Source organism: Mustela putorius, unplaced genomic scaffold (genome assembly GCF_011764305.1).
Source record: "Mustela putorius furo isolate JIRA1106 unplaced genomic scaffold, ASM1176430v1.1 tig00537350_pilon_pilon_pilon, whole genome shotgun sequence".
Classification (NCBI taxonomy): domain Eukaryota; kingdom Metazoa; phylum Chordata; class Mammalia; order Carnivora; family Mustelidae; genus Mustela; species Mustela putorius.
Genome location: NW_025422471.1, coordinates 25,895,654 through 25,919,414, shown reverse-complemented (window position 1 = coordinate 25,919,414; position 23,761 = coordinate 25,895,654). Strand labels below are relative to the sequence as shown.

Below are 23,761 nucleotides of genomic sequence, written 5' to 3'. Positions count from 1 at the left end.
AGTGTACTCTCAATCTCTACCACCTATTCACCTGTTCTCCTACCTACCTCCCTTCTGGTAACCATCTGTTTGTTCTCTGTAGTTAAGAGTCTGTTTTTGTTGTTTTCTCTTTTCTTTTCCTTTGTTTTGTTTCTTAAATTCCACGTATGAGTGAAATCATGGTATTTGGCTTTTTCTGACTGACTTATTTTGCTTAGCATTATACTCTCTAGATCCCTCCATGTCTTTGCAAATGGCAAGATTTCTTTCTTTTTTTTAATGGCCAAGTAATATTATGTATATATATATATATATATTTATATACCACATCTTCTTTATCCATTCCTCAGTTGATAGACACTTGGGCTGCTTCCATAATTTGGCTATTGCAGATAATGCTGCAATAAACATTAGGGAGCATATATCCCTTAAAATTGGTGTTTTCAAATTCTTTGAGTAAATATCCAGTAGTGTGATTACTGGATCGTAGGATAGTTCTGTTTTTAATTTTTTGAGGAACCTCCCTACTGTTTTCCAGAGTGGCCGCACCAGTTTGCATCCCCACAAACAGCACAGGAGGCAGGAGGGCCCCTTTTTCTCCACATTCTTGCCAACACTTGTTTCTTGAGTCTTCGATTTTAGCCATTCTGACAGGCATGAGGTGATATTTTTAGCCATTCTGACAGGCATGAGGTGATATTTCGTTATGGTTTTGATTTGCATATCCCTGATGAGTGATGTTAAGCATCTTTTCATTTGTCTTTGGACATCTATAAGTCTTTTTTGGAGAAATGTCTGTCCATGTCTTCTGCCTATTTTTTAATTGGATTATTTTGTGTGTGTGTGTGTGTGTGTGTGTGTGTGTGTGTGTGTGTGTGTTGAGTTGTCTCATTCTTTATATATTTTGGTCACTAACCCTTTACCAGACATATTATTTGCAAATATCTTCTCTTATTCCATAGGTTGTCTTTTGGTTTTGTTGGTTGCTTCCTTTGCTAAGCAAAGGCTTTTTATTTTGATGTAGTCCCAATAGTTTATTTTTTGCTTTTGTTTCCATTGTCTTGGGAGACATATAGAAAGATGTTGTTATGAGTGATGTCAGAGAAATTATTGTCTGTGCTCTCTTCTAGGATTTTTATGTTTTCAGGTCTCACATTAAGTCCTTAATCCATTTGGAGTTTCTTTTTGTGTATGGTGTAACAATATGTTCTTTTGCATGTAGCTGTCCAATTTTCCCAAAACCGTTTGTTGAAGAGACTATCTTCTTCCCATTGCATCTTCTTGCTTCCTTTGTTGAAGAGTAATTGACCATATAATTGTGGGTGTATTTCTGGCTTTCTATTCTGGTGCATTGATCTGTGTGCTTATTTTTGTGCTGCTACCATACTGTTTTGATTACTATAGCTTTGTAGTATAACTTGAAGTCTGGAATTGTGGTATTTCCAGCTTTGCTTTGCTTTTTGAAGATTACCATGGCTATTTTGAGCCTTTTGTGGTTTCATACAAATTTTAGGTTTGTTTCTTCTAGTTTTGCAAAAAATGCTCTTGCTATTTTTTTTTTTAGATTTTTATTTAAATTCAAATTAGTTAACATATAGCATATTAGTTTCAGGGATAGTATTTAATGATTCACCAGTAGCATATAACACCCAGTGTACATCATTACATCAGTGTCCCCCTTAATGTCTATCACCCAATTACCCTCCCCAACCCCAGCAAACCTCAATTTGTTCCTTATAGTTAAGAGTGCTGTTGGTATTTTGATAGAGATTGCATTTAATCTGTAGATTGCTTTGGGTAGTGTAGGGATTTTAAGAATATTTGTTCTTCTAAACATGAACATGGAATGTCTTTCCATTTGTGTCATCTTAATTCTTTTATAAATATTGTATAGTTTTCAGAGTACCGGTCTTTCACTTCTTTGGTTACGTTTATTCCTAGGTATTTTATCGTTTTTGGTGCAATTGCAAACGGGATTATTTTCTTAATTTCTCTTTCTGATGTTTCATAATTAGTGTATGGGAAGTGCAGTGGATTTCTGTACATTGATTTTTTACCCTGTGACCTTCCTGAACTCATTTATCAGTTCTAGTAGTTTTTTGGTGGAATCTTCAGTTTTCTATAGATGGTATCATGTCTAATAGTGAAAATTTTACTTCTTCCTTACCACTCTGGAGGCCTTTAATTTCTTTACATTGTCTAATTGCTGTGGCTAAGACTTCTAGTACTGTATTGAATAAAAGTGGTGAGAGTGGACATCCTTATCTTGTTCCTGACCTTAGAGGAAAGGCTGTCAGTTTTTCCCCATTGAGAATGATGTTAGCTGTGGGTTCTTCATGTAAGGCCTTTATTATGCTGAGATATGTTTCCTCTAAACCTACTTTGTTGGGATTTTTATCATGAGTGGTTGTTATACTTTGTGAAATGCTTTTCCTGCATCTGTTGAAATGATCATATGATTTTTATATTTTCTCTTATTGATACGATATGTCAGACTTTAATCAACTTTTTAAAAAATATTATAGATAAAGCAAATGTACCTTTGGTAGTCAGTTTAACTACAAATGATCTTCCATTATTTACATAGATTTTAGATGTTTTTCCTTAATTATATCTTAGTTCATCTGAAAATTTTATTTTGTGCTGCAGAAAATATAACTTGATGCTAAGCTATTTAAACGTACTTTGTCACTCCTTAATTATCCTGGATTATAGGTTACTCTGTGCACCAAAATCATTTTTGTCTTTCTAGGACATTCAATGAAATAAGTAAAGCAGAGGAACAATATAGTTTGTGCCGGGAACTTTGCAGTGAACTTGCTCAAGATCTGCAGAAAGAAGGACTAAAGGTACTTTATTTTGGTGTGGTCTTCTTAGTTTACAAAAAAAGCAAAACTTCTTTAAAGATTTTATTTATTCATTTGAGACAGAGAGAAAGCGAGAGAGAGAGCGAGCAAGCATGAGGGGTGTGAGGCAGAGGGAGAAACAGACTCCTTGCTGAGCCAGGAATGGAATGTGGGGCTGGATCCCAGGACCAGAAGATCATGACCTGAGCCAAAGACAGGCACATAATTACCCATCTGAACCACCCAGGTGCCCCTGGTTTTTAAAAAAATTTTAATAGTAAAATGATACTTTAAAGGAAGAGTTGGGTTTTACATTTGAGTACAAATTGAGACGCATTAGAAAGGATTATTCCCATCCCCAATAGAGACAAATTTGATTCTGACCCATAATTGAGGCCTATGATAAGATGATTAGATGAAGAAGCAACTTACAACAGTGGGCTGGCTCCAGTATAATTCCAGAATTTGGAGTACATTTGAGTAAGTTCAAAATCAGAGTTATATTGACATAAACAATTATTATATTGACATAGAGAATAAAGCAAAGGTAAGGATTTCTCTGGAACTATATTTACTTTGTATAAATATCTTTCCAACCCTCCTTTACTGTTTTTCTCAGGTAGACAGTGATTTTCTAGAATAACATTTTGTTTCAAGGCCCTTGTTCTAGGTTGTTTAACACATTGCAAACAAAACCTGGAAGGTTTTAAATTTCTATTTTATAATCTTTACTCACAACAATCCATATTTAGTAATCTTCCAAACTCTGAAACCAGAGGTGGAGTTATTACAAAGTATAATACAAAGGTATTCAAAGGTTATCCCCAAAAAATAAAAACCAGAAAACAACAAAGTTATTAGAATGGGATATCTATATATTTCTTTTTTTTCTATTGCCCTCCTCTATATATTTCTTATAATCCTTCTCTATCATACCTTAAGTATAAATAGAATTGATTTAAAATTTTTTAATAAACCTGTAATTTTAGAGTCATTTCATATATACAGAAAAGTAGTATAGATCATATAGAGAGTTCTGATATACCCATTTTCCCACACTATTAATATCTTATGTTATTTTAGCCATATTGTCATAGTACTTTTGTCAAGCTAAGAAACTAAAATTAGCTCATAACTATTAACAAAACTCCTGACATTTTTTGGATTTTACCTGTTTTCCATTAATGTCCTCTTTCTGTTCCAGGATTCAGTCCAGGGAACCACACGGCATTTAGTCGTCTTGTCTCCTAGTCTCCTCTAATCTGTAACAGTTTCTCAGTATTTCCTTGTTTTTCTTGACCTTCATGTCTTAAGGAATATTGGCCAGGTATCCTTCAGGGTGTCTTTCCATCTAGGCTTGGCTGATGTTTTTCTTATGATTAGACCAGGGTTGTGGATTTTTAGAAAGAATACTAGAGGTGAAATCTCTTCATTACATCCTTTCAAGGTATAGGATGGCCACAAGCTATCACCAGGGGTAGTAACCTTTGTCACCTGATTAAGTGAGTGTTTGCTAGGCTTCTCCTCTGTGAAGTTACTACTTTTCCCTTTCCATACTTTATTCTTTGGAAGTGAGTCCATCAGCCCACTCTCAGAACTTCTAGGAGGTAGTAAAATATATGTAACATAGAATTTACCATTTTAACTATTTTTAAGTTACATGTCTATGGCATTAAGTTCATTCATATGGTGCAACCATTACCACTATCAATCTCCAGAACTTTTTCATTATCTCAAACTGAAATTCTGTACCCATTAAAAAAGAACAGTAGAGTTCTTACATGTAAATGGCTTAGCATAGTGTCTGGCATATAGTAGGTACACAATAACTGTGAGCTGTCTATAAGACCCTTTCAATGGAGACCCCTTTAAGAAACTTTTTTCCTCTCTTTTTAGGTACTGAAATCTAAAAGAGATTAGTAAAAAGAAAAATGATCAGTTAATGTTGCTTTTTATATAAAAAGTACTTTTATAAAAATTCATTTGGGAAAGAAGCAATAATTATTGGCTAAAATGGGATTTTTAGGTTGCTTATATATTTCATTTATTCTTTTTGACAGATTTCATTACCATGTTTCATAAATAATTGATTATACTTCTATATTATGTGTATATAAGAGATGTTTTTGAATTTTTTCTAACATACAATATAGCTTGTTTCTAGAAGTTAGAAAACTATATATAACAATGTTTTCTGTTGGTTGTAGGGTAGAACTGTTACCATTAAACTGAAGAATGTAAATTTTGAAGTAAAAACTCGTGCATCTACAGTTTCATCTGTTGTTTCTACTGCAGAAGAAATATTTGCTATTGCTAAAGAATTGCTAAGAACAGAAATTGATGCTGATTTTCCACATCCTTTGAGATTAAGACTTATGGGTATGCCTTTTCTTGTTTTTCCTTAAATCTGCTAGATTTTCCCAAAGAAATCAACTTAGGAAATAGTCTCTCTCTCTCTCCTTCATTTTTTTCTTAAACCTGTTTAGGAGTTTGTACCTATGCTGCCATTTTTCTTAGTTCTTAGAACCTGATGTAAGTGAAACCATGCTCATTAGTTTAATTCCTGTAAGAACCAATTACAGTTGATTTTTCCTTCCTACTTACTGAAATCCTTGGGGATAGGTATGTTTCAAAATTTAAAACCTTTCAGATTTTAGGAAACAAATACAGTACATATTGAGTACATTATGTAGTACTCCTTTGGTATCTGAGGCACCACCTCATGATAAACACATTAATATTTTTGTAGCAAAACAAGAAAATATTCACAATAGGTTAGAAAGACTCTAAATATAGTCTCACATCAATTCGGTCATTAATTACCATTTGTTGGTTACAATTTTTAGAGCTCTTTAGATTTCAGAATTGCAGATAAGGAATTGTGACAATATAAAACTGTATCTGTAGCCACTGCGTGGTGAACAAACAAATTAACAAGACAAGTTTCTAAAGTGAATTGCGTGAGAGGATGCTCATGGATAAGCACTCCAGATGCCACCTTTACTGCTAAGAGTGGATCATTAGCTGTACTTTCATATATGAAACATAGTATACACTTGAAATTGATGGAATAAAGTATGTTGATTGAAAGCTAAAGAGCCTATGTTTATAACAACATAATTCGTAATTGCCAAAATTGGAAACAACCAAAATGCCCTTCAGTAGTAGATGATTGGAAACTGGGACAGACAATAGAATATTATTTAGTGCATAAAAGAAATGAGCTATCCAGCCATGAAAAGACATGGACGAACCTTAAATGCATTTTATTAAGTGAAAGAAGCCAATGTGAAAAGGTTAAATACTGTGTGATTTGAACTATATGACATCCTGGAAAAGACCAAACTGTGGAGACAGTGAAAAGATCAGTGGATGTCAAGGGTAGGTGGTAGGGAAGGGATGAATAGAATTAGCACAAAGGATTTTTAGAACAGTAAAAACTATTCTGTATGATTCTATAATAATGGATACATATCATTAAACATGTCAAAATCCATAGGATGTACAACACCAAGAATAAACCCTAATGTAATCTATGGACTTTGAGTGTTAATGTTATCTCAAGATAGGTTCATCACTTGTAACAACCATATCACTCTGCTGCAGGATATTGATTGGAGGAGGCTGTGCATGGTGTGGGCAGAGGATATGTAGGAACTCTGACCTTTCTGCTCACTTTCGATGTGAATCTAAAAAGTGCTCTAAAACACAAGGCTATTGGGAAAAAAGAGCTAGAGTCTGTGAAGTTGACTCCAATCCGTTAGTTGGTATTTAGTGGTATCTTCTGTCAAATATTAGTTATATAATTATTATCTAACCATGCCAACTCCAACAGATACTATTTATGATATCCAGTTTTATAAAGGAAGGTAAACTTCATGCGAAGTACCCATTTTGAAAAAGTATACTTTAATTCAGAAAATATGCCATATTGCTTATTATTTGTCTTTAAACATCATTTTGTATATATGTCACAGCAATATTATGCAAAATACTGTTATGCATTATGAGTGAATTGGCTTTGTTAAGAAAGTAATTGTCGTTGGTTTAATTTAGGTGTACGGTTGTCCAGTTTTCCCAGTGAAGAAGATAAGAAGCACCAACAAAGGACCATTATTGGCTTCTTACAGGCTGGAAACCCAACTCTGTCAGCCACTGGGTATATGGTAGAGAAAACTGACAAAGATCATTTTCTGAAACCTCTAGAAATGTCTCATAAGAAGAGTTTCTTTGATAAAAAGCGATTAGAAAGGAAATGGAGCCATCAAGATACATTTAAATGTGAAGCTGTGGGTAAACCAAGTTTACAGACATCACATTCAGTTCAAGTTTTAAAGAAGAAGATGAATGAGAATTTAGAAACGTCGGAGAATTCAAATAACTCTCAGATATTTACCTGCCCAATTTGCTTTAGGGAGCAAAGAAGCATCAGTCTGGAAGCCTTTAATAAACATATAGATGCATGTCTTGATGGACATTTGATCAGTGAAAACTCCAATGTGTTCTCATGTTCACATGCTTTCTCTACAGAAGTTAACAAGAAAGAAAATGTACATCCTTCATTCTCACTCCATGGGAAGCAGGATTATGAAACCCCTCAGAAGGATTCAGAAATCAATTCAGTAAATTGTGTAGAGCTAGTAGAGACTGAAGATAACCCACGTAAAGCAAAAAGTATAGATGGCTTAAGTGATAAGCACAGCAAAGAGGAATGTGCTAGTCTTTCAAACAAATCATTTAATATTGACGCACGGTGTCACAATTCTTCCTCTACTGTTTCATTGGAAGAGATTGGGTCATTAAGTCAGCAAGAATCCTCCCAGTCTTATTTACATGAAGCGATAACAGACCAACCTCTAGTTTGTCCTGTTTGTAACCTAGAGCAAAAGACTTCAGATCTTACCCTGTTCAATGGGCATGTGGATGTATGTTTAAATAAAGGCATTATCCAGGAACTGAGAAAGGAAAAAGTTAATGTAGCTAACCAACCCAGAGAAAGCACCCAAAGTACTGGTGAGTTTGCAGTCATTTTAAAGAACTCGATTTTCTAGGAACATTTTATTAAAATTAAGATTGTTATTAAATCTAAAATGCATACAATTAAAGGGATAGACTGTGTATGCCGCCATTTAGGGATATGTCAGTTACCTTGGCATGGGTTAGAATTAACTGAAGCCATTAGATTTTAAATTTTGGCAAAACTGTTCTGGGCTTGATTTAGCAGGGAACGAACTCAGGCGTTTACGGGAGCTGAGTAATCTAATCAAAGGCAAAATTCCCTTGGAATGAATAACTCAGAGGGATAAAAGGTACAGCTTAGGAAATATAGTCAATCAATGGTATGGAAATAGTGCTCTGTGGTGACAGACGGTAGCTCCATTTGTGGTGAGCACAGCATAACATATAAACTTGTTCAATTACTATGTTGTGCACCTGAAACTAATATAACATTGTGTGTCAACTATACTTCCATTTAAAAAAAAAGAAAGAAATTCCTTCAGAGAAATTTTGCTGAAGCACAGGGGTAAATTAACTATAATCACCCAGCCAGAAAGCCTCTTTAAGTTGTTTTTTGGTAGTCTGACTCTAGCCCAACTGCAAAAATAAAATTAAGTATAATGCCATAAAATAAGTAAATTATAAAGAAATTATGCAATAAAGTTAGTTTTTGGTGTGTCTAAATATGAACTATGTAGTACTAACAAAGTTTTTTATTATCTCTAATCAATCAGCTTTAACTTTTTAGATTTTTAGACAGCTTTTTAATTTCATGTTGTTCATTATAGCATTTCTTGACTTTTCTTTCACTAAAGATAACTCAGGCAGAGTGCAGAAGACTGCAACAAAACCAAAAAGGTATGGCTAATTTGAGTTTTAACAGAGCTGGCTATAAAATTGTTATATTTTGAGGTTTAATTTTTAGGAGATGTAAAATTTGCTCTTATAGATCAAGTAAAATTTTTTAAAAAATCAAAGATTCGCAAAACATTTTTCAAATATCTTCCTGCATTTTGACTGTGTATTCTTTTCTCTTCCAGGCCAGGATTGATGACAAAATACTCAGCATCAAAGAAAACAAAACCAAACAATCCCAGACACACTCTTGATGTATTTTTTAAATGAACATTGAACATTTTGTCATTGAATATTTTATTCTTAATAAGAAACTTTTTATTTTATAATCAATGGATCTCTTCTTCTTTATTAAGTTTACAGATTCATGTAGTGAAAGGCAAGTGCAATAAATCCTCCCCAAATGACATTTCTTTTATATGAATTTGGAATATGTGCTAATTAACTTTTTTAAACATCTTTTGGATAACCATGAGAATTTCACTTCTATTATACATCAATCAGAAATCAGCCCTGTTAGAGCTAATTTTAAAATGAGAAATTAGGATGGAATAAAAAAATGATTTTTTCCTTATCATGTTTTATAGTGAATATAAAAGCATATTTATAAGGGCTTTCAGAAGTCCACACAAACCTAGTTTAGCATAAGAATTTTTCAGCACTGGGGCACCTGGGTGGCTTAGTCAGTTAAGGTTAAGCACCTGACTCATGATTTTGGCTCAGGTTATGATCTCAGGGTTCTGAGATTGAGCCTTGTGTGGGGCTCCACACTCAGTGGGGAGTCTGCTTGAGAATTTTCTCACTCTCCCTCCACCCCTCCTCCTGCCCATGCTATCTCTCTCTAAAATAAGTAGAATAAATCTTTTAAAAAAAAAAAAAAGAACTTTTCAGCAGTTAACCACTTTGTTGGTACTGGACTACTCTATTTGTTTTAGTAACGGCTACAATTTTGTATCTTCATATTTTAAATTGTAGTGTCTTCAGATACCTCATGAGCATTCCTATTATAATTTATTGGGGAGAGTGGTAGGGGAGGTTTCAGATGTTTTCATGGAGGATGCTGCAAAGCAAAGGCAGATGGAGGAGGTTCCCAACACCAGAGTTCAGCTGGCGACAGATCAGGGAGGAGACTTGGTGGAGTGCACCTCAACCCCCGATGGCCTGGCCCTGGTAAGCTCCTACCATACCCACTGAGCCAGGGACCCCTTAGACCATATGGTACTCGCAGAGCAGGAGCAGAAGGCTGATGAATTCATCTAAGCAAATACCACTTACAAACTGATGGTCATAGCTGAGCAAATCCAACACTTAAAAGAACCAGATGGAGTCCCGCATCGGGCTCTCTGCTCGGCAGGGAGCCTGCTTCCTCCTCTCTCTCTCTGCCTGCCTCTCTGCCTACTTGTAATCTCTCTCTGTCAAATAAATAAATAAAATCTTAAAAAAAAAAAAAAAAAACTTTTAAAAATAAAAAAAAAGAACCAGCCAGGGGCGCCTGGGTGGCTCAGTGGGTTAAGCCTCTGCCTTCGGCTTAGGTCATGATCTCAGGGTCCTGGAATCGAGCCCCACATCAGGCTCTCTGCTTGGCGGGGGTCTGCTTCCCCCTCTCTCTCTGCCTTCTCTGCCTACTTGTGATCTCTCTTTCTCTCTGTCAAATAAATAAATAAAATATTTTTAAAAATAAAATAAAATAACCAGCCAGAAAGGTATGGAAGATACTCACAAAGACGCTGACTTGCATCATGTAGCTTGTAATATAGTAAAAAACAAAAACAAAAACAAAAACAAAAAAACACTAAAACCTGGCAACATTTACTACCTTTATAAATAGGAAAGTGGTCAGCAGTATTTTTCTATTATTTCTCCAAAGGAATGGGGGACAGGCTGTCCACATGACTTCCTTGGTGCCTACAAGCTACAGCATGACTTGTCCTAAGGATAGAGAGAAGCATGATGCTAAAATCAACATAATGTACAAGTTGCTAAGCCAGCCAGCGGCCCTGCCTCCAAGCACTGAACCCGCCTTCCAGGGACTAATTCACTGAAAGTAGACTCTGATAAATAGCTCTCCTGGCAAAGACCTGTCTCCTCCTTGTTGCCTTCATTCTCTGAAGGGAGATGTCATAAGAATTGAGGTATTTTGGGTGAATCATGAACTTCTTGAAAAGAAGCCCTGTGTGGGGTACCTGGGTAGCTCAGTCAGTTAAGCAGTTAAGGGTCTGCCTTTGGCCCAGGTTATGATCCTGGGGTCCTGGGATCAAGCCCCAAGTGGTAGTCAGTCTCCTTGCTCAGCTGGGAGTCTTCTCCTTCTGCCCCTCCTCCTAGTCATGCACTCTCGAGAGCTCTCTCTCTCACCTCTCTTTCTCTCTCTCAAATAAATAAAATCTTTTAAAAAATTATAAGAAGTTCTATGAAGAATATTAGCTTGGCAGAGCAAGGATGAAGGTTTCATTACCTTCAGAAAAATATCGCAGTATTATTTTGTGTTAAAATAATTGTTTAAAATAGGATTATCCATTTGATTTTTTTTTTTTTTTTGCTTAGAATTCCTTTATCTTATGCATAAGCACATGGTTCACTTTAAAAAAATATTTAGTCTAAGATTCAAGGTAATTAAGTTTTTTTGTAGGACTCTAAAATGGTGGTATTTCATTCTTTGAGAGTTATGTTTATTCTTTACAAAGATCTATTAAAAAGGATAAATTGCATACTCACTTTATTTTTATTATAACCCTTTAGAGAAAAGTGTTCAGTACAAAAGATTAATGTGTATTAAAACATCTCATTTATCTTAACTATATTTCTATCACATTTTTATTAATATTTGTGAGAGAAGACAGCTTAACACTTATTAGCTTAAGTAGTTAGTCCAAATACTTTTGTGCTATTCATATAATTTTTTTCAAAAAACAATTATTTAATGGAAACATGAAAATGGAATCATTTTCCATTACTTCTTTAAGGAACTAAATTTTTTGTTTCTTATATTTTTGTTTTCTCTTTTCCTACTTTTCATATTTTATAACTCTGTCAAATTTATGAAGACATAATATTTTAGAAATAGGTTAAATTGGGATCTCACATAGCCTTTGACTAAAGTGGTAACTTGACTTGAAATAACTAGATTGTTTAAAATTAGGTTTAATATTTATCAGCATGCCAATCTCAGGCCTTATTATCATATACTATGGCGAATTCAGAGTTGTAGAGCTGTGGGTCTTGATTGTGTGATTTATGTAACTAAATTCTGTATAAATTAAGTTCAGTAAAGTGCTGATTTAATGTATTGTAAAGTCAATTGTATTATATTTAGTTGTTCCTATCTTGCCTTGGATTTATTTTTATTGTGTTTTCAAATTTAGAGTAAATATGAAATTATTTTCATGTAGATGATTCATTTAATTTAATGTTATCATTTAGTAATATTTAATAATAATTTAAAATAAAATTGCAAGTGTTTAATTGCTCTTTTAGCCAATAAAAATGGTTTTCTTATTTTTCTACTCTTTTCCCACCTCTGATTCTTTCTCTTTTATTCTCTTTGCCCAGAATTCTCTCCACATTCTTTTCTATCTATTTTAGCTAATATACCTAACTCATCTACTTTTTGTTATAATTTTGCTTTGCAGTATTTTTAGGAAATAAAGCAAAACTTCGAAGAACAAACACCTTTGATCTTATCTACTTAGAGGGTCAAAATACAGGGAACCACCTGGGAGAATATATTTGTGACACATGTAACTGGCCAAAAACTCAATCCAGAATATGTAATCCTGAAGATATAAATGACTCCTATGTATTAAAAAAGAAAAAGACAAATAGCTAGTAGAAATCGCACAAATGACTTTAAATGTCACTTTACATAAAAAGAAATCCAAATGGCCAGGAAACATGAACACAATCTCAACCCTTGTAGTAATAGGGAAATGAAAAATAAAACCACAAAGAGGTATCATTACATCCCTACCAGATTCACAAAAATAAAAAGATCCCATGTTATTAAATTTTGGTAATTATGTGGAGCAGGGTAAACTCTACTTTGAAGACAATCACTTTGGAAAACAATTTGCTTTTCTTCAATAAATTTGAAGATGTGTACATTTAACAACCCAGCAATTGCACTCCTAAATAAACTCCATTTGCTCTCCAGATTTACTCTTGACCCTTCACCCTGCTTTCTGTCCATGCAGTAAGTGGCTGTGGCAATGAGGGAACCACTACAGATTTCAGGGAGAAAAGAAAATGAAGTTGGATATTTATTCCTACATGTACCATATTATATGATCATGTAGAGTTGGTTAGGTCCCTTGACCCAAGGTCACAAGTGTTTTATACTGTGTTCTCTCCTCTCTCTTCAGATTTTTTTTTTTAAGCTTTTTTTTTTTTTTTTACGTTATATCTGCACCCAGTGTTGGGCTCCAACGCATGACCCTGAGATCAAGAGTCGCATACTCTTCCAACTGAGCCAGCCAGGTGCCCCCTCTCTTCAGGTTCTGATAATCTTTTCCTTCCCTCACCCTTTCAGCCTAGAGGTGTCAACAAAGCCTTGCTTTTATTAGTTTTGGGGTGCTGCACCATATTTTGTGTTTCCCCACACCTTTGTAAATGGTCCTTTTCAAAAACTCATCTCAAAATATAGTTTTTTTTCCTTCTACAGCCCTGATACAATGTCTTGGGAAAACTACTGAACACATTCCTTAGGAAGTAGGTATAAGAATGTTCCTAGCAGCACTGTAATAGCAAAAATGGAAAATAAATATTAATTTAATTCTACCACTGTATATTCATGTATATTCAAGCAATGGAATTCTACACAGTGGTAAAAATGGAGGAAATAGCTAATCAGAAAGTAGAGGAATATCTATTAGGTGGCTCTGTAGGTTAAGCATTTGACTTGGGCTCAGGTCATGATCTGAGGGTCCTGGGATTAAGCCCTACATGGGGCTTCCTGCTCAGCAGGGAGTCTGGTTGTCCTGCTTCCTCTGCCCCTCCCCCCATTCATGCACGCTCTTACACTCTCTCTCTCAAATCAATAAAATCTTAGAAGAAAGTAGATATATTTCACAAGCAATCTGGAGTAAAGTAAGTCACAGATGGCAAGTCATAGCATGCCACCAGCACAAATACATTTATATAAAGTTCAAAACAGTTAAAACTATTGTTCTAAGGATTTATCCATATGAAATAAGATTATTAAGAAAAGCAAGTATGTTTTTGTCCTGAGAGAATAATGATTTCCTCTGTGGGGAGGTAGAGAAATGTGATTTGGGAATGGTACATAGAGCTGCTGGGATGCTGAAAGTGCTCTATTTCTTGGGTGGTTCACTGCATAAAGGTTTACCATAAAACTATTCTTTAAACTGCACATATGTGACTGAAATCCTAATAAAAAGCCAGTTCACAAAATTCCTGAAAATTTAACAATCTACTCTTGCAAGCCAATACAAGCTAGCACCCATATATCATGTTACATGAAAAACACAGGCTTGGCATTCAAGGCCAATCAAGTCACACTGCATAGCCTAGAGTTTCCTGACTAGACCAAGCTATTGCTTCCTTCTGGTATGGTGCTTGGTTGCTCCCTCTGTCCAGAATGTACTTCCTGGTCATACACTCTCTCTCCCACCATGCACAACTTTGCTCTCGCTCCCTCCATACTGAACTTAACCCCAGGGGCCACATTCAGGAGAGGGTCCCTGCCCTCTGGAGAAACTGGTCAGTCACTCCTTTGTGCTCCTATTTTTTCTCTATGAGGACAATGAGACATTCTTTGCTATGGCTTCACTGCAATCTTGTCCCACTAGATCTCTGAATTCTAGGTGTGAAGTATATGGTCTGGCACTTAGTGTCACAATTATTTAATGACCTATGAATGAATAAATCATATGTAACCAAAGAGTGGTATCTATCACTAGCTTACTTTCTCTGGGAAGAAAAAGCAGTGGCGGATGTAGGGTGGCTGCACTCAAACTGCGCCCTAAGGGATGGGCCTTTCAGAAGGAAGGAATTGCATTTTTTTTTCCTTTTATTGGATAATGGCTTGCGTTATAAATATTTTATTACTATGGCCTTTTGGGGTGGCTTGGGAGTATTTGGAAGATGGCTCCAAAATGTACTATTGAACCTAAGGTTTAAAACGTGTTTTTTGAGGAAATATTCCATTTTGAATACTGTCCTTGGTTCCTAGTGCTGATTTTTTTAAAAGTAATATTCCATTTTGAAAAGTAGTGCTAAATTTGAACATACCTGGTGCTGATAAGATTTTAGTGAACCTTCACAGAGCAATGGTGTTTATTTCCCAGAGCAAAAACTGTCCTTTTGTTGTATAATTAAAGGATAATCACTTTTCCTTTGTAATACAAACCAAAACAGTTGGATTAACAGTTGTTCAAGGAAAACTGGAATGTTATTATAGTGAGTATTGGAAATGTAATTTCATTTATTAAGCAAACCATAATGACCTGTTCTTACAAATGTGAAGTAATTTATGAGTCTTTTCTTCTTTTTTGTTAATGAGTCTTATTTCTTCATTATTGCTCAGAGGCAAAAGAAAATTCAGAGGCAAATAGTGTTAACCCTTTACTTCTAACGCCAGTCTCTTAAGATTATTATGATTTCAAACTCAGAATACATTTATATACATAAAAATACATACGTGTGTGTATACATAGATATACATATATTTGTGTTTTCACACACAACCTATGCCAAACCCTTGTCTATAACTGAATTCTGTCTACACTTGTAGGACCTCTTGAAAATGTCCACTTCTTTTCTTTCCTTTTGTCAAGTCCTCAGCAGTTGCCTAATCTCATTCAACATATTTCTCAGCTTTCATTAGTTTATTTCTCTTCAAATTGTCTTGTACGTTTTTACAGGCAATGCTCTCCTAATATTCTTAGGCGCAGGCGTGCGCGCGCGTGTGTGTGTATGTGTGTGTATAAAGGGTGGGTCAGTTCTGGGGTCAAATCTAGCTCTGTTTTATAAGGACTTAATTTTTTTTTCACTCCTAGAACGCGCTAAACTTCCTATTTGACCTCTGAAACCATCCACAGGTGTGAGATGTGCCATGGTTTTACTTTGTTTTGTAACGCATCAAATCCACTGTGGGTGCGGTGGATTCAGGGCAGAGGTCCTGGTTGTCCTTCAGTATTCTACTTTTCTTTAATATGATGAGAATTTTAGCTACGCACATGGTTGCCCAGGATCCTATATTTAGTCAATTTTTTATTTCATGAACTACAAAGAAGAAGAAGAAGAAGAAGAAGAAAAAAAACCTAAGATGGGCAGTCCAAAATGTTATGACTGGGTTTAAAATGGAATACCAAGGGGGAGCCTGGGTGTCCGTCTTTTAAGCGTCTCACTTTTGGTTTTGGCCTGAGGTCATGATCTCAGGGTGCTGCGATCGAGCCCCACTTGGGTCTCACGCTTATTGGGAAGCCTGCTTAAGATCGTCTCCCTCTTCCTCCACCCTTCGCGCACTCATGCTCTGTCCTCTCTTTCTGAAACAAACAAAATCTTAAAACAAAACAAACAAACAAAAAAGGATACCAAGGTTTACACCTTCAGAGAAAAAAATTGAGAGTCTTACTTAATTCAAAAGAAAATTCTGGAAGCCCATTCAGAAATGATTTAATACTGAAGTTCTCATAGTGTGGTTCTAAATCCACCCTGGACATTTCTCAAAGTTGTAGAAAGAACTAAAGTGTGAGCTGGGCGTTCTCTCCGGAGCGCTTTCCTTCAGGTAACCTAATCCCAGGACGTGCGCAGGCCACACCCGCAGGTGGGCCATTCCACGCGGCGGAGCTGCGCCGGGCGGGAGAACCCAGGGGAGCTGCCGAGACACCACGGGGGGTAAAAGCAGCGGCCGGACGGTGCCTGCCGGCGCTCCGCGGGCGGCGACGGCTCACATGGACCCCGGCCAGAGCATCCTGGGTCACCGGGCGGCCGCCAGGGAGCTGCTGCAAGGGGCGGCCGCGGCCGTGAAGGGCCTCGGGGAAGATCTGAGGGGTGCAGCGAGCCGGCCCTGGATCCCGAAGCGGGAGGCGCCTCGAGAGGCTGCGGCGGCTGCGGGACACGAGATCTGTGAGTTCCAGGAGGCGGGCCATAGCCCGCGCAGTGGCGGCCGGGCCGCGGATGGGGGCTCGTGTGGAAGGTGCCGAGGCGCCACCTCAGGACGCCGCGGGGGCTGGGCGCCCACCCTCCGCCAGCGCGTCGCCTGTGCGCTGGTTTGTCAGCTCGCACTCTCCCCGCCCAAGGTTTGACTCCGGCTGTTTGATTTCAGGTGAAACCTATCCTGTGGTTGGCAGGAAAAAGCTACTCTTTCAATGTAAGGAAGCGGGTGTTTGAAGAAATGATTAAGCCCCATTGCAAATAAGGAAAGGAGTTTCCTGTGGTGTTATCTCCTGTATCCTGACTCACGCGGTGACTTGTTGTGTGACTTGAAACCAATTAATCTTTCTGTGCGTAGGTTTTTTTTTTTTTTTTTAAGATTTTATTTATTTATTTGACAGAGATCACAAGTAGGCAGAGAGGCAGGCAGAGAGAGAGGGGGGAGGAAGCAGGCTCCCTGCCAAGCAGAGAGCCCGATACGGGGCTCGATCCCAGGACCCTGGGATCATGACCTGAGCCGAAGGCAGAGGCTTTAACCCACTGAGCCACCCAGGTGCCCCTGTGCGTAGGTTTTTAAAGCCTGGGGTGAGTCTTCTGGGCCTCTTGGAGAATAAACATATTATAGCTTAAACTGAGGCACATCGTTGAAGAGTCTTCGAAAGTTGAGAATGATTTCAGGGCTGTTGACAGAGCACCCGTTCCTGAACCGTGTTCAGTTAGTTCCTCCATCCGTCCGTTCATTCATCTAGAAGTAGTCTCAGGAGTTTACGGTTTACCAGACATTATTTTAGATGTGAATATGCGGAGGGAGCAGGACAGTCCACGTTCTGGTTTGGGTGGAGGGTCGAAGGACGGTAGAACAAACCACCAAATCAGTGAGGTAGATCTTGGAAGGCAGTGATAATTGCTGTGGAGGCTACATAGCCCAACCCCAGCTTAGGAAGTTTTCCTCCTGTGTTTTCTTCTAAAAGTTTTGTAGGTTTATGGTTTACACTTACCTATGTGATCTGTTTTGAGTTCATTTCATATAAGGTGTGAAGTTTACATTAGGGTTCAGATGTTTTTATTTGGATATCATGTTTCCACCAAAATTTTGGTTTTCACTTGTTGATACCAGTATATAGAGATAGGATTGATTTTTATGTGTTGACTTCATAACCTACAACCTTGCTAACCTCGTTTATTAGTTCCAGAGCTGCTTTGTACATTGCTTTGGATTTTATTTATTTATTTATTTAACAGACAGAGATCACATGTAGATGGAGAGGCAGGCAAAGAGAGAGAGGAGGAAGCAGGCTCCCTGCTGAGCAGAGAGCCCAATGTGGGGCTCAATCCCAGGACCCTGGGAACGTGTCCTGAGCTGAAGACAGAGGCTTTAACCCACTGAGCCACCCAGGTGCCCCTGCTTTGGATTTTATATGGAGATAATCAAATTGCTTGCCACTGGACAAGAGACAGTTTGGTTTCTTGCACATCTGAAAGTTTTTTAGGAGCATGAAGATTTCTTTTTAGATTATTTTAAATTACAAATTACATTCCTTTAATAGTTATGGTATTATTAGGTTATCTATGTAATCTCGAATATATTTGAATAGTTTGTGGTTTTCAAGAAATTATTTCATCAAAGTTGTTGAGCTTATGTGCATGGAGTTGTTCATAATATGCCCTTGTTATCCTTTTAATGTCTATGTGGACTGTGGTGCTATGTTCCCTGTTATTCCTTATATTGGTAATTTGTGCCTTCTTTCTCTCTCTTTTTATCTTGTCAGTATTACCAGAAGTTTACTGATTTTATTGATACGTTCAAAGAACCAGCTTTTGTTCTCATTGATTTTTTTTTCTATTGTTTATCTCTTCAATGTCATTGATTACTGCCTTTACTTTTGCTATTTGTCTTCACTCTGCTTGATTTAGGTTTTTACTTTCTTTTTTTTTTTTTTTTTTTTTAAGATTTCTTTATTTATTTTAGAGAGAGAGTGCATGCATGTGGGCAGGGGATGGGGGCAGAAAGAGAGAGGAGAATCTCAAGCAGAAACTCTGCTGAGCACAGAGCCCAGCACAGGGCTCAATCCCAGTAATCCGATGTCATGACCTGAGCCAAAATCAAGAGTCAGCCATTTAACTGACTGAGCCACCCAGGTGCCCCAGGTTTTTATTTTCTTAAGGTAGGAGCTTAGATTACTGACTTGAGACTTTCTTTTCTAATAATTTAATGCTATGAATTCCTGTTTTAGCTCTACTTTAGCTGCATCCCACACATTTTGATTTATTTTTATAAATAGTTTAGTTCAGATTATTTTCTAATTTCTCTTGGGTTTTCCTCTTTGATACATGATTTTGTGTGTGTGTGTGTGTGTGTGTGTGTGTGTGTGTGTGTATTTGTGTGTTTATGTTGGAAGTTTTTATAATACTGGACATAATATTTTCTCTCCTGGCAGGATTGTTCTAGAGGTGGATAGTGGCTTTCCAACCCTTCCATCCATCCATCTAACAAATATTTATTGAACACCTACTAACACTAGGCCCTGGACTTATTTCAGCTTCCTTATGGATAGTGTATTTTGGTGAAGGAAACAGATAGTGAGTAGGTAAACATATATGTATTAGAATGTCAAGTAATAACAAAGAATATGAAGGAGAAAAATGAAGGAGGGCACAGGGCAGAGAATGACAGGAGAAAGGGGATTGGGTGGTCAGATACAATTTTTCAGAAGCGGTACCAGTTGAGCAGAGACCTGAATGAAATGACAGAGGGAGGGGGGCCTTGTTTTTCTACCTTAGCATGGTCTTCTGTTCTGGCCCTCTTTGTTTATACTTGCCCAGCTCCTGAAGGCATTGGAGTTTTTGACCCCTAAAAGTTTAAGTGAATGATACAACTCTGTGTAACCTGTTGTTTTGGGCTGAACATTTAACCTTTCTTTGATCTTAAACATTTTGAAAAAAACAAAAGACATATATAGTAAAGTTCTCTAAATACTATTTAGTCAAGCTGAAAATTGATACTTTTGTGATTTGTCTAGATCATATTTTCAACTCTGTCACTTACTAGCTAGAAGGTAGATAGTAGTATGTTAGTAAATGTTTGATTACCAGCTCTCTGGGGCAGGGTGGGTGGGGGGAAGTTCTGATTTGTAGTATTTTCCAGTTTTCTTTGTGTAATACTTTCACCACAACTGATTTAAAGCTACAATATAATGTCATTGGACACAGAGTTGGGAAGATATATAGCCAGTTCTTATTAGTCTGTACAAACTGGCTTCTCCACACTGCCAAAGGTAGTTTTATAATCTCCATTTTACATCAGAATGTAAAGATTCAGAATTGTTACAAGGTAACTCAGTAAATTGTGGGCAAGTCTGCAAACATTTTGAAGCCTAGTGATTGTGATGCAGTTGGCTTGGGTTGAAGAACTTCACTTAGATTTCTTTTTCTTTTTCTTTTTTTTTTTTTTAAGGGATCCAGTTGATTTTATTGTGAAGCCAGAGCTAAGAACCATTGACTTTGTAGATTAAGAATCTTGTATGGTGCTTCTCAGTGGTCTTAGGAGCCCCTTCAAAATTACTTTTTCTTATAGATGTGGTAGAAAAGGGAGAAGATATTTGACTTAAGGGATGGAATAGAATCCATATGTTCTATTTCAGGACACCACAGGGACTTGATTTACCCTGGGACATAGCCAGGAGGGAAAAGACCAGGAACTAGAACTACACTCCCATTGGATTAATACAGAGGGGAAAAGAGAGTCAGGGCTCTGTGTGAATGAAGAAAGAATTGAAAGAAACCCAGTCTAACTGACAGAATGCATTAGCTAAAACATCTGACAGTGGGCAGTCTACACTCTCATGCTGACACCCTGGACACTTGCGGGGTTGGAAAGCTTGGGTTTGGATTCAGGCTACGTGGGATAGTTCTATTATTTATTGTCTTTAAGACATGAGTAAGGAGGTTAGCTTTTCTAGGTATCATTTTTCTCATCTGTAAGATGGGATGATAGTACCTACTCTGTCACGTTGTTAACTTCATAAAAACCCCTGAGTGCTCCAACACTTAGAGATCAAGCAGAAAAGGAAGAGCCAGTAAAAGAATCTGGAAGATAGCAGGTAGTCTATCAGAAGCCTGAAGAAGAATGTTACAAGGAGAGTATGGCCCTCTGTCAGATCTGCCAAGAGTTTAAGGTGCCCAAAGAGAAGCGATGACTGGGTTTTTTTTTTTATGAAGATGGAGTGATCCTGTAAGTGCTGATTCAGTGAAGTGGTGGGAATGAGGTCTTATTAGTATGGAGATGACAGGAAGCTGTGAAGTGAGGAAAGAGAGACTGAAATCATAGAACACTTTTAAGAATTTTGAGGGAAGGGTAGATTGAGAAATGGAAGGGCATTTGGAAAGGATGTGAAGTTAAGAGAGGTTTTTTCCACTGGCATATTATAGTGTCTCTGTATATGCTGAAGGGCATGGTCCCTGGAGGGAGTATAAATGATGCAGAGGAGAATGGGATAATTTCTAGGGGATTGATACATGAAATAATTGAAAAGATAAGAAGGGTGCGATCCATTGCCCCAGTGGGGTGGTTAACCTTGGTAGGCACGGGGATGCTTCATTGACTATAATAATAGTAAAAGCAGAGAGTGTGGGTATCAAAGTATGTAGGTAGGTTGATAAACTTAGTAATGGGAAAATAAGGGAATTACTATCAGATTGCTTATGTTTTCTGTAGGCAATATTATCAGTTGAGATTTGGATATTGCTGATCATGGATACTAAATAAGGCACATTAATAGATTAGGGTATTTGAAAGGAAAGGAAAAGTCATGGAATTGAAGAACAGAAGGCTAGGGAATTGAAGTAGGATTGCTGTGATGAGATCGTACTTGAGATTAGTAGGTAAGAATTTAGGAGTATGAGGAATATGGGGCCACCTGAGTGGCTCAGTTGGTTAAGTGTCCAACTCTTGATTTTGGCTCAGGCTGTGATCTCAGGGTCATAGGATGTAGCCCTGCATCAGGCTGTATGCTCAGTGGGGAGTCTGCTTGAGATTCTCTCTCTCCCTCTCTCCCTGCCCCTCCACCTGCTTATGCACACATGTGTGGGCTCTCTTTCTCTCTGAAAATCTTATTTATTTATTTGACAGAGAGAGTGATCACCGGCAGGCAGACAGACAGGCAGAAAGAGAGAGGAGGAAGCAGGCTCCCCATTGAGCAGAGAACCCAATGTGGGGCTTGATTCCAGGACCCTGAGATCATGACCTGAGTCAAAGGCAGAGGCTTAACCCACTGAGCCATCCAGACACCCCAAATAAATCATTATTTTAAAAAAGAATTTAAGGGGCGCCTGGGTGGCTCAGTGGGTTAAGTCTTTGCCTTCAGCTCGGGTCGTGGTCTCAGGGTCCTGGGATCGAGCCCCAAATCGGGCTCTCAGCTCAGCAGGGAACCTGCTTCCCCCTCTCCCTCTGCCTGCCCCTCTGCTTACGTGTGATCTCTGTCTGTCCAGTAAATAAATAAAACCTTAAAAAAAAAAAAGAATTTAAGAGTATGTTAATTACGTGTAGTATGTTAGTCTCTATAGTCAGGATAGACTCGCTTTTCCTACAGCAGCAAATAACCCCTTAATCTGAGTGACTAAGTATAATCAATATCTCCTTCTGGCTTAGACAGCATGTCTGACAGAAGGTCTCTGCTCTACCTAGCTTCTCAGGAACCTGTGTGTCAAAAAGTGTTAGGAGGTCAGGGCACCTGGGTGGCTCAGTCAGTTAAATGTTTGCTTTTGGCTCAGGTCCTAATTCCAGGGTCCTGGGATCAAGCCCCACACCTTGGGGAACCTGCTTCTCCCTCTCCCTTTGCCCTCCACCCCCCCCCCCCCCAGCTTGTTCTCTCTGTCTCTCTCAAATAAATAAAATCTTTTTAAAAAAAAGTTTAAAGAGGCCATTTACTTTACTTGCAAGCTAACAGGTTAGCCTACCATGGTATCACAGACACTAGCAGAAGACACTTCTGGATCAGCCACAGAGGACTTTAGTACTCTCAGTAGGAGCAGTAGCCAGGGTGTCAACATTTGTGTCAGCTGTCCAAGCCCCTGTTCCGCAGGTAGATGCTAAGTGCACCAAGTGACACCTGCATAAGCTGTGGGTTGTGTTATGGATGAATCCTGAACTTAGGGAACCCAAACCTTTTCTCATGGGCCAGAAGGATGCCTTATTCTCTCTGTCTTTTAAGGCAAGCCATAAGCAAACTAGCCCCTCGCTTCAAAGGAGGACATTATCTCTCTTTTCTGTGCAAACATCCTGGAAAAGAGGATCTACAACAAAAGCAGTCAGTCCTTCTGCTTATAAGATGTACAGAAGCACCTGGGTAGCTCAGTCCGTTAAGAGTCTACCTTTAGCTCAGGTCATGATCCCAGGGTCCATTGGGCTCCCTACTCAGTGAGGAGTCCACCTCTCCCTCTGCCTGCTGGTCCCCCTGCTTGCACGTTCTCTTTCTCTGTCAAATAAATAAATAAAATCTTTTAAAAAAAAAAAAAGATGTACAGAAATCCACAAGACCCATGGAGAATTGTCTCCCAGTACCAAGCTAATTGAGGTACTGCTAATTGAGGTATTGCTATCAAGTGACCCCATGTATTAGTTTGCTAGGGATAACTATAACAAAGTAATCTGGATGGCTTAAACAGCAAAAATTTGTCTCTGATTTTGAGTGTAGAAATCCTAGATTAAGGTGTCAGTGGAATTAGTTTCCCCAGAGGCCTCTTTCCTTGGCTTGTAGATGACCGTCTCCTCCCAGTGTCTCCACTTGGTCTTTCCTATGTCATATCTGTATCCAAATTTCCTCTAAGGACACCAGTCACATTTGATTAGAGCCCACCCTAATGACCTCATTTTAATTACCTCTTGTAAGACCCTATCACCAAATATAGTCACATTTTGAATACTGGGGGTTAGAGCTTCCACATGTAAAATTTGAGGGATTACAACAAAGCTACAA

The 23,761-nt window shown here is 37.9% G+C and overlaps 2 protein-coding genes across 9 annotated transcripts in view; both read left to right on the top strand.

The window, feature by feature from the left end:
• The window catches only part of POLK (DNA polymerase kappa), a 64,665-nt gene extending 55,580 nt beyond the window's left edge, over window positions 1–9,085 (top strand). For all 7 annotated transcript variants that reach the window (XM_013063693.2, XM_013063694.2, XM_045074467.1 and 4 more), the window contains 5 exons: window positions 2,732–2,828; window positions 5,033–5,204; window positions 6,882–7,838; window positions 8,639–8,681; window positions 8,864–9,085. In XM_013063693.2, the coding sequence (XP_012919147.1) occupies window positions 2,732–2,828; window positions 5,033–5,204; window positions 6,882–7,838; window positions 8,639–8,681; window positions 8,864–8,948 (1,354 nt within the window). In that variant the 3' untranslated portion in view covers window positions 8,949–9,085. The remainder of the gene's footprint in view (window positions 1–2,731; window positions 2,829–5,032; window positions 5,205–6,881; window positions 7,839–8,638; window positions 8,682–8,863) is intronic.
• A 7,166-nt stretch (window positions 9,086–16,251) lies between these two features.
• The window catches only part of ANKDD1B (ankyrin repeat and death domain containing 1B), a 61,566-nt gene continuing 54,056 nt past the window's right edge, over window positions 16,252–23,761 (top strand). Inside the window, exon 1 of one of the 2 annotated variants that reach the window (XM_013063715.2) lies at window positions 16,252–16,760. In XM_013063715.2, coding sequence (XP_012919169.1) covers window positions 16,586–16,760 — 175 coding nt within the window. In that variant the 5' untranslated portion in view covers window positions 16,252–16,585. The remainder of the gene's footprint in view (window positions 16,761–23,761) is intronic. The other variant, XM_045074444.1, reaches the window with a different exon arrangement.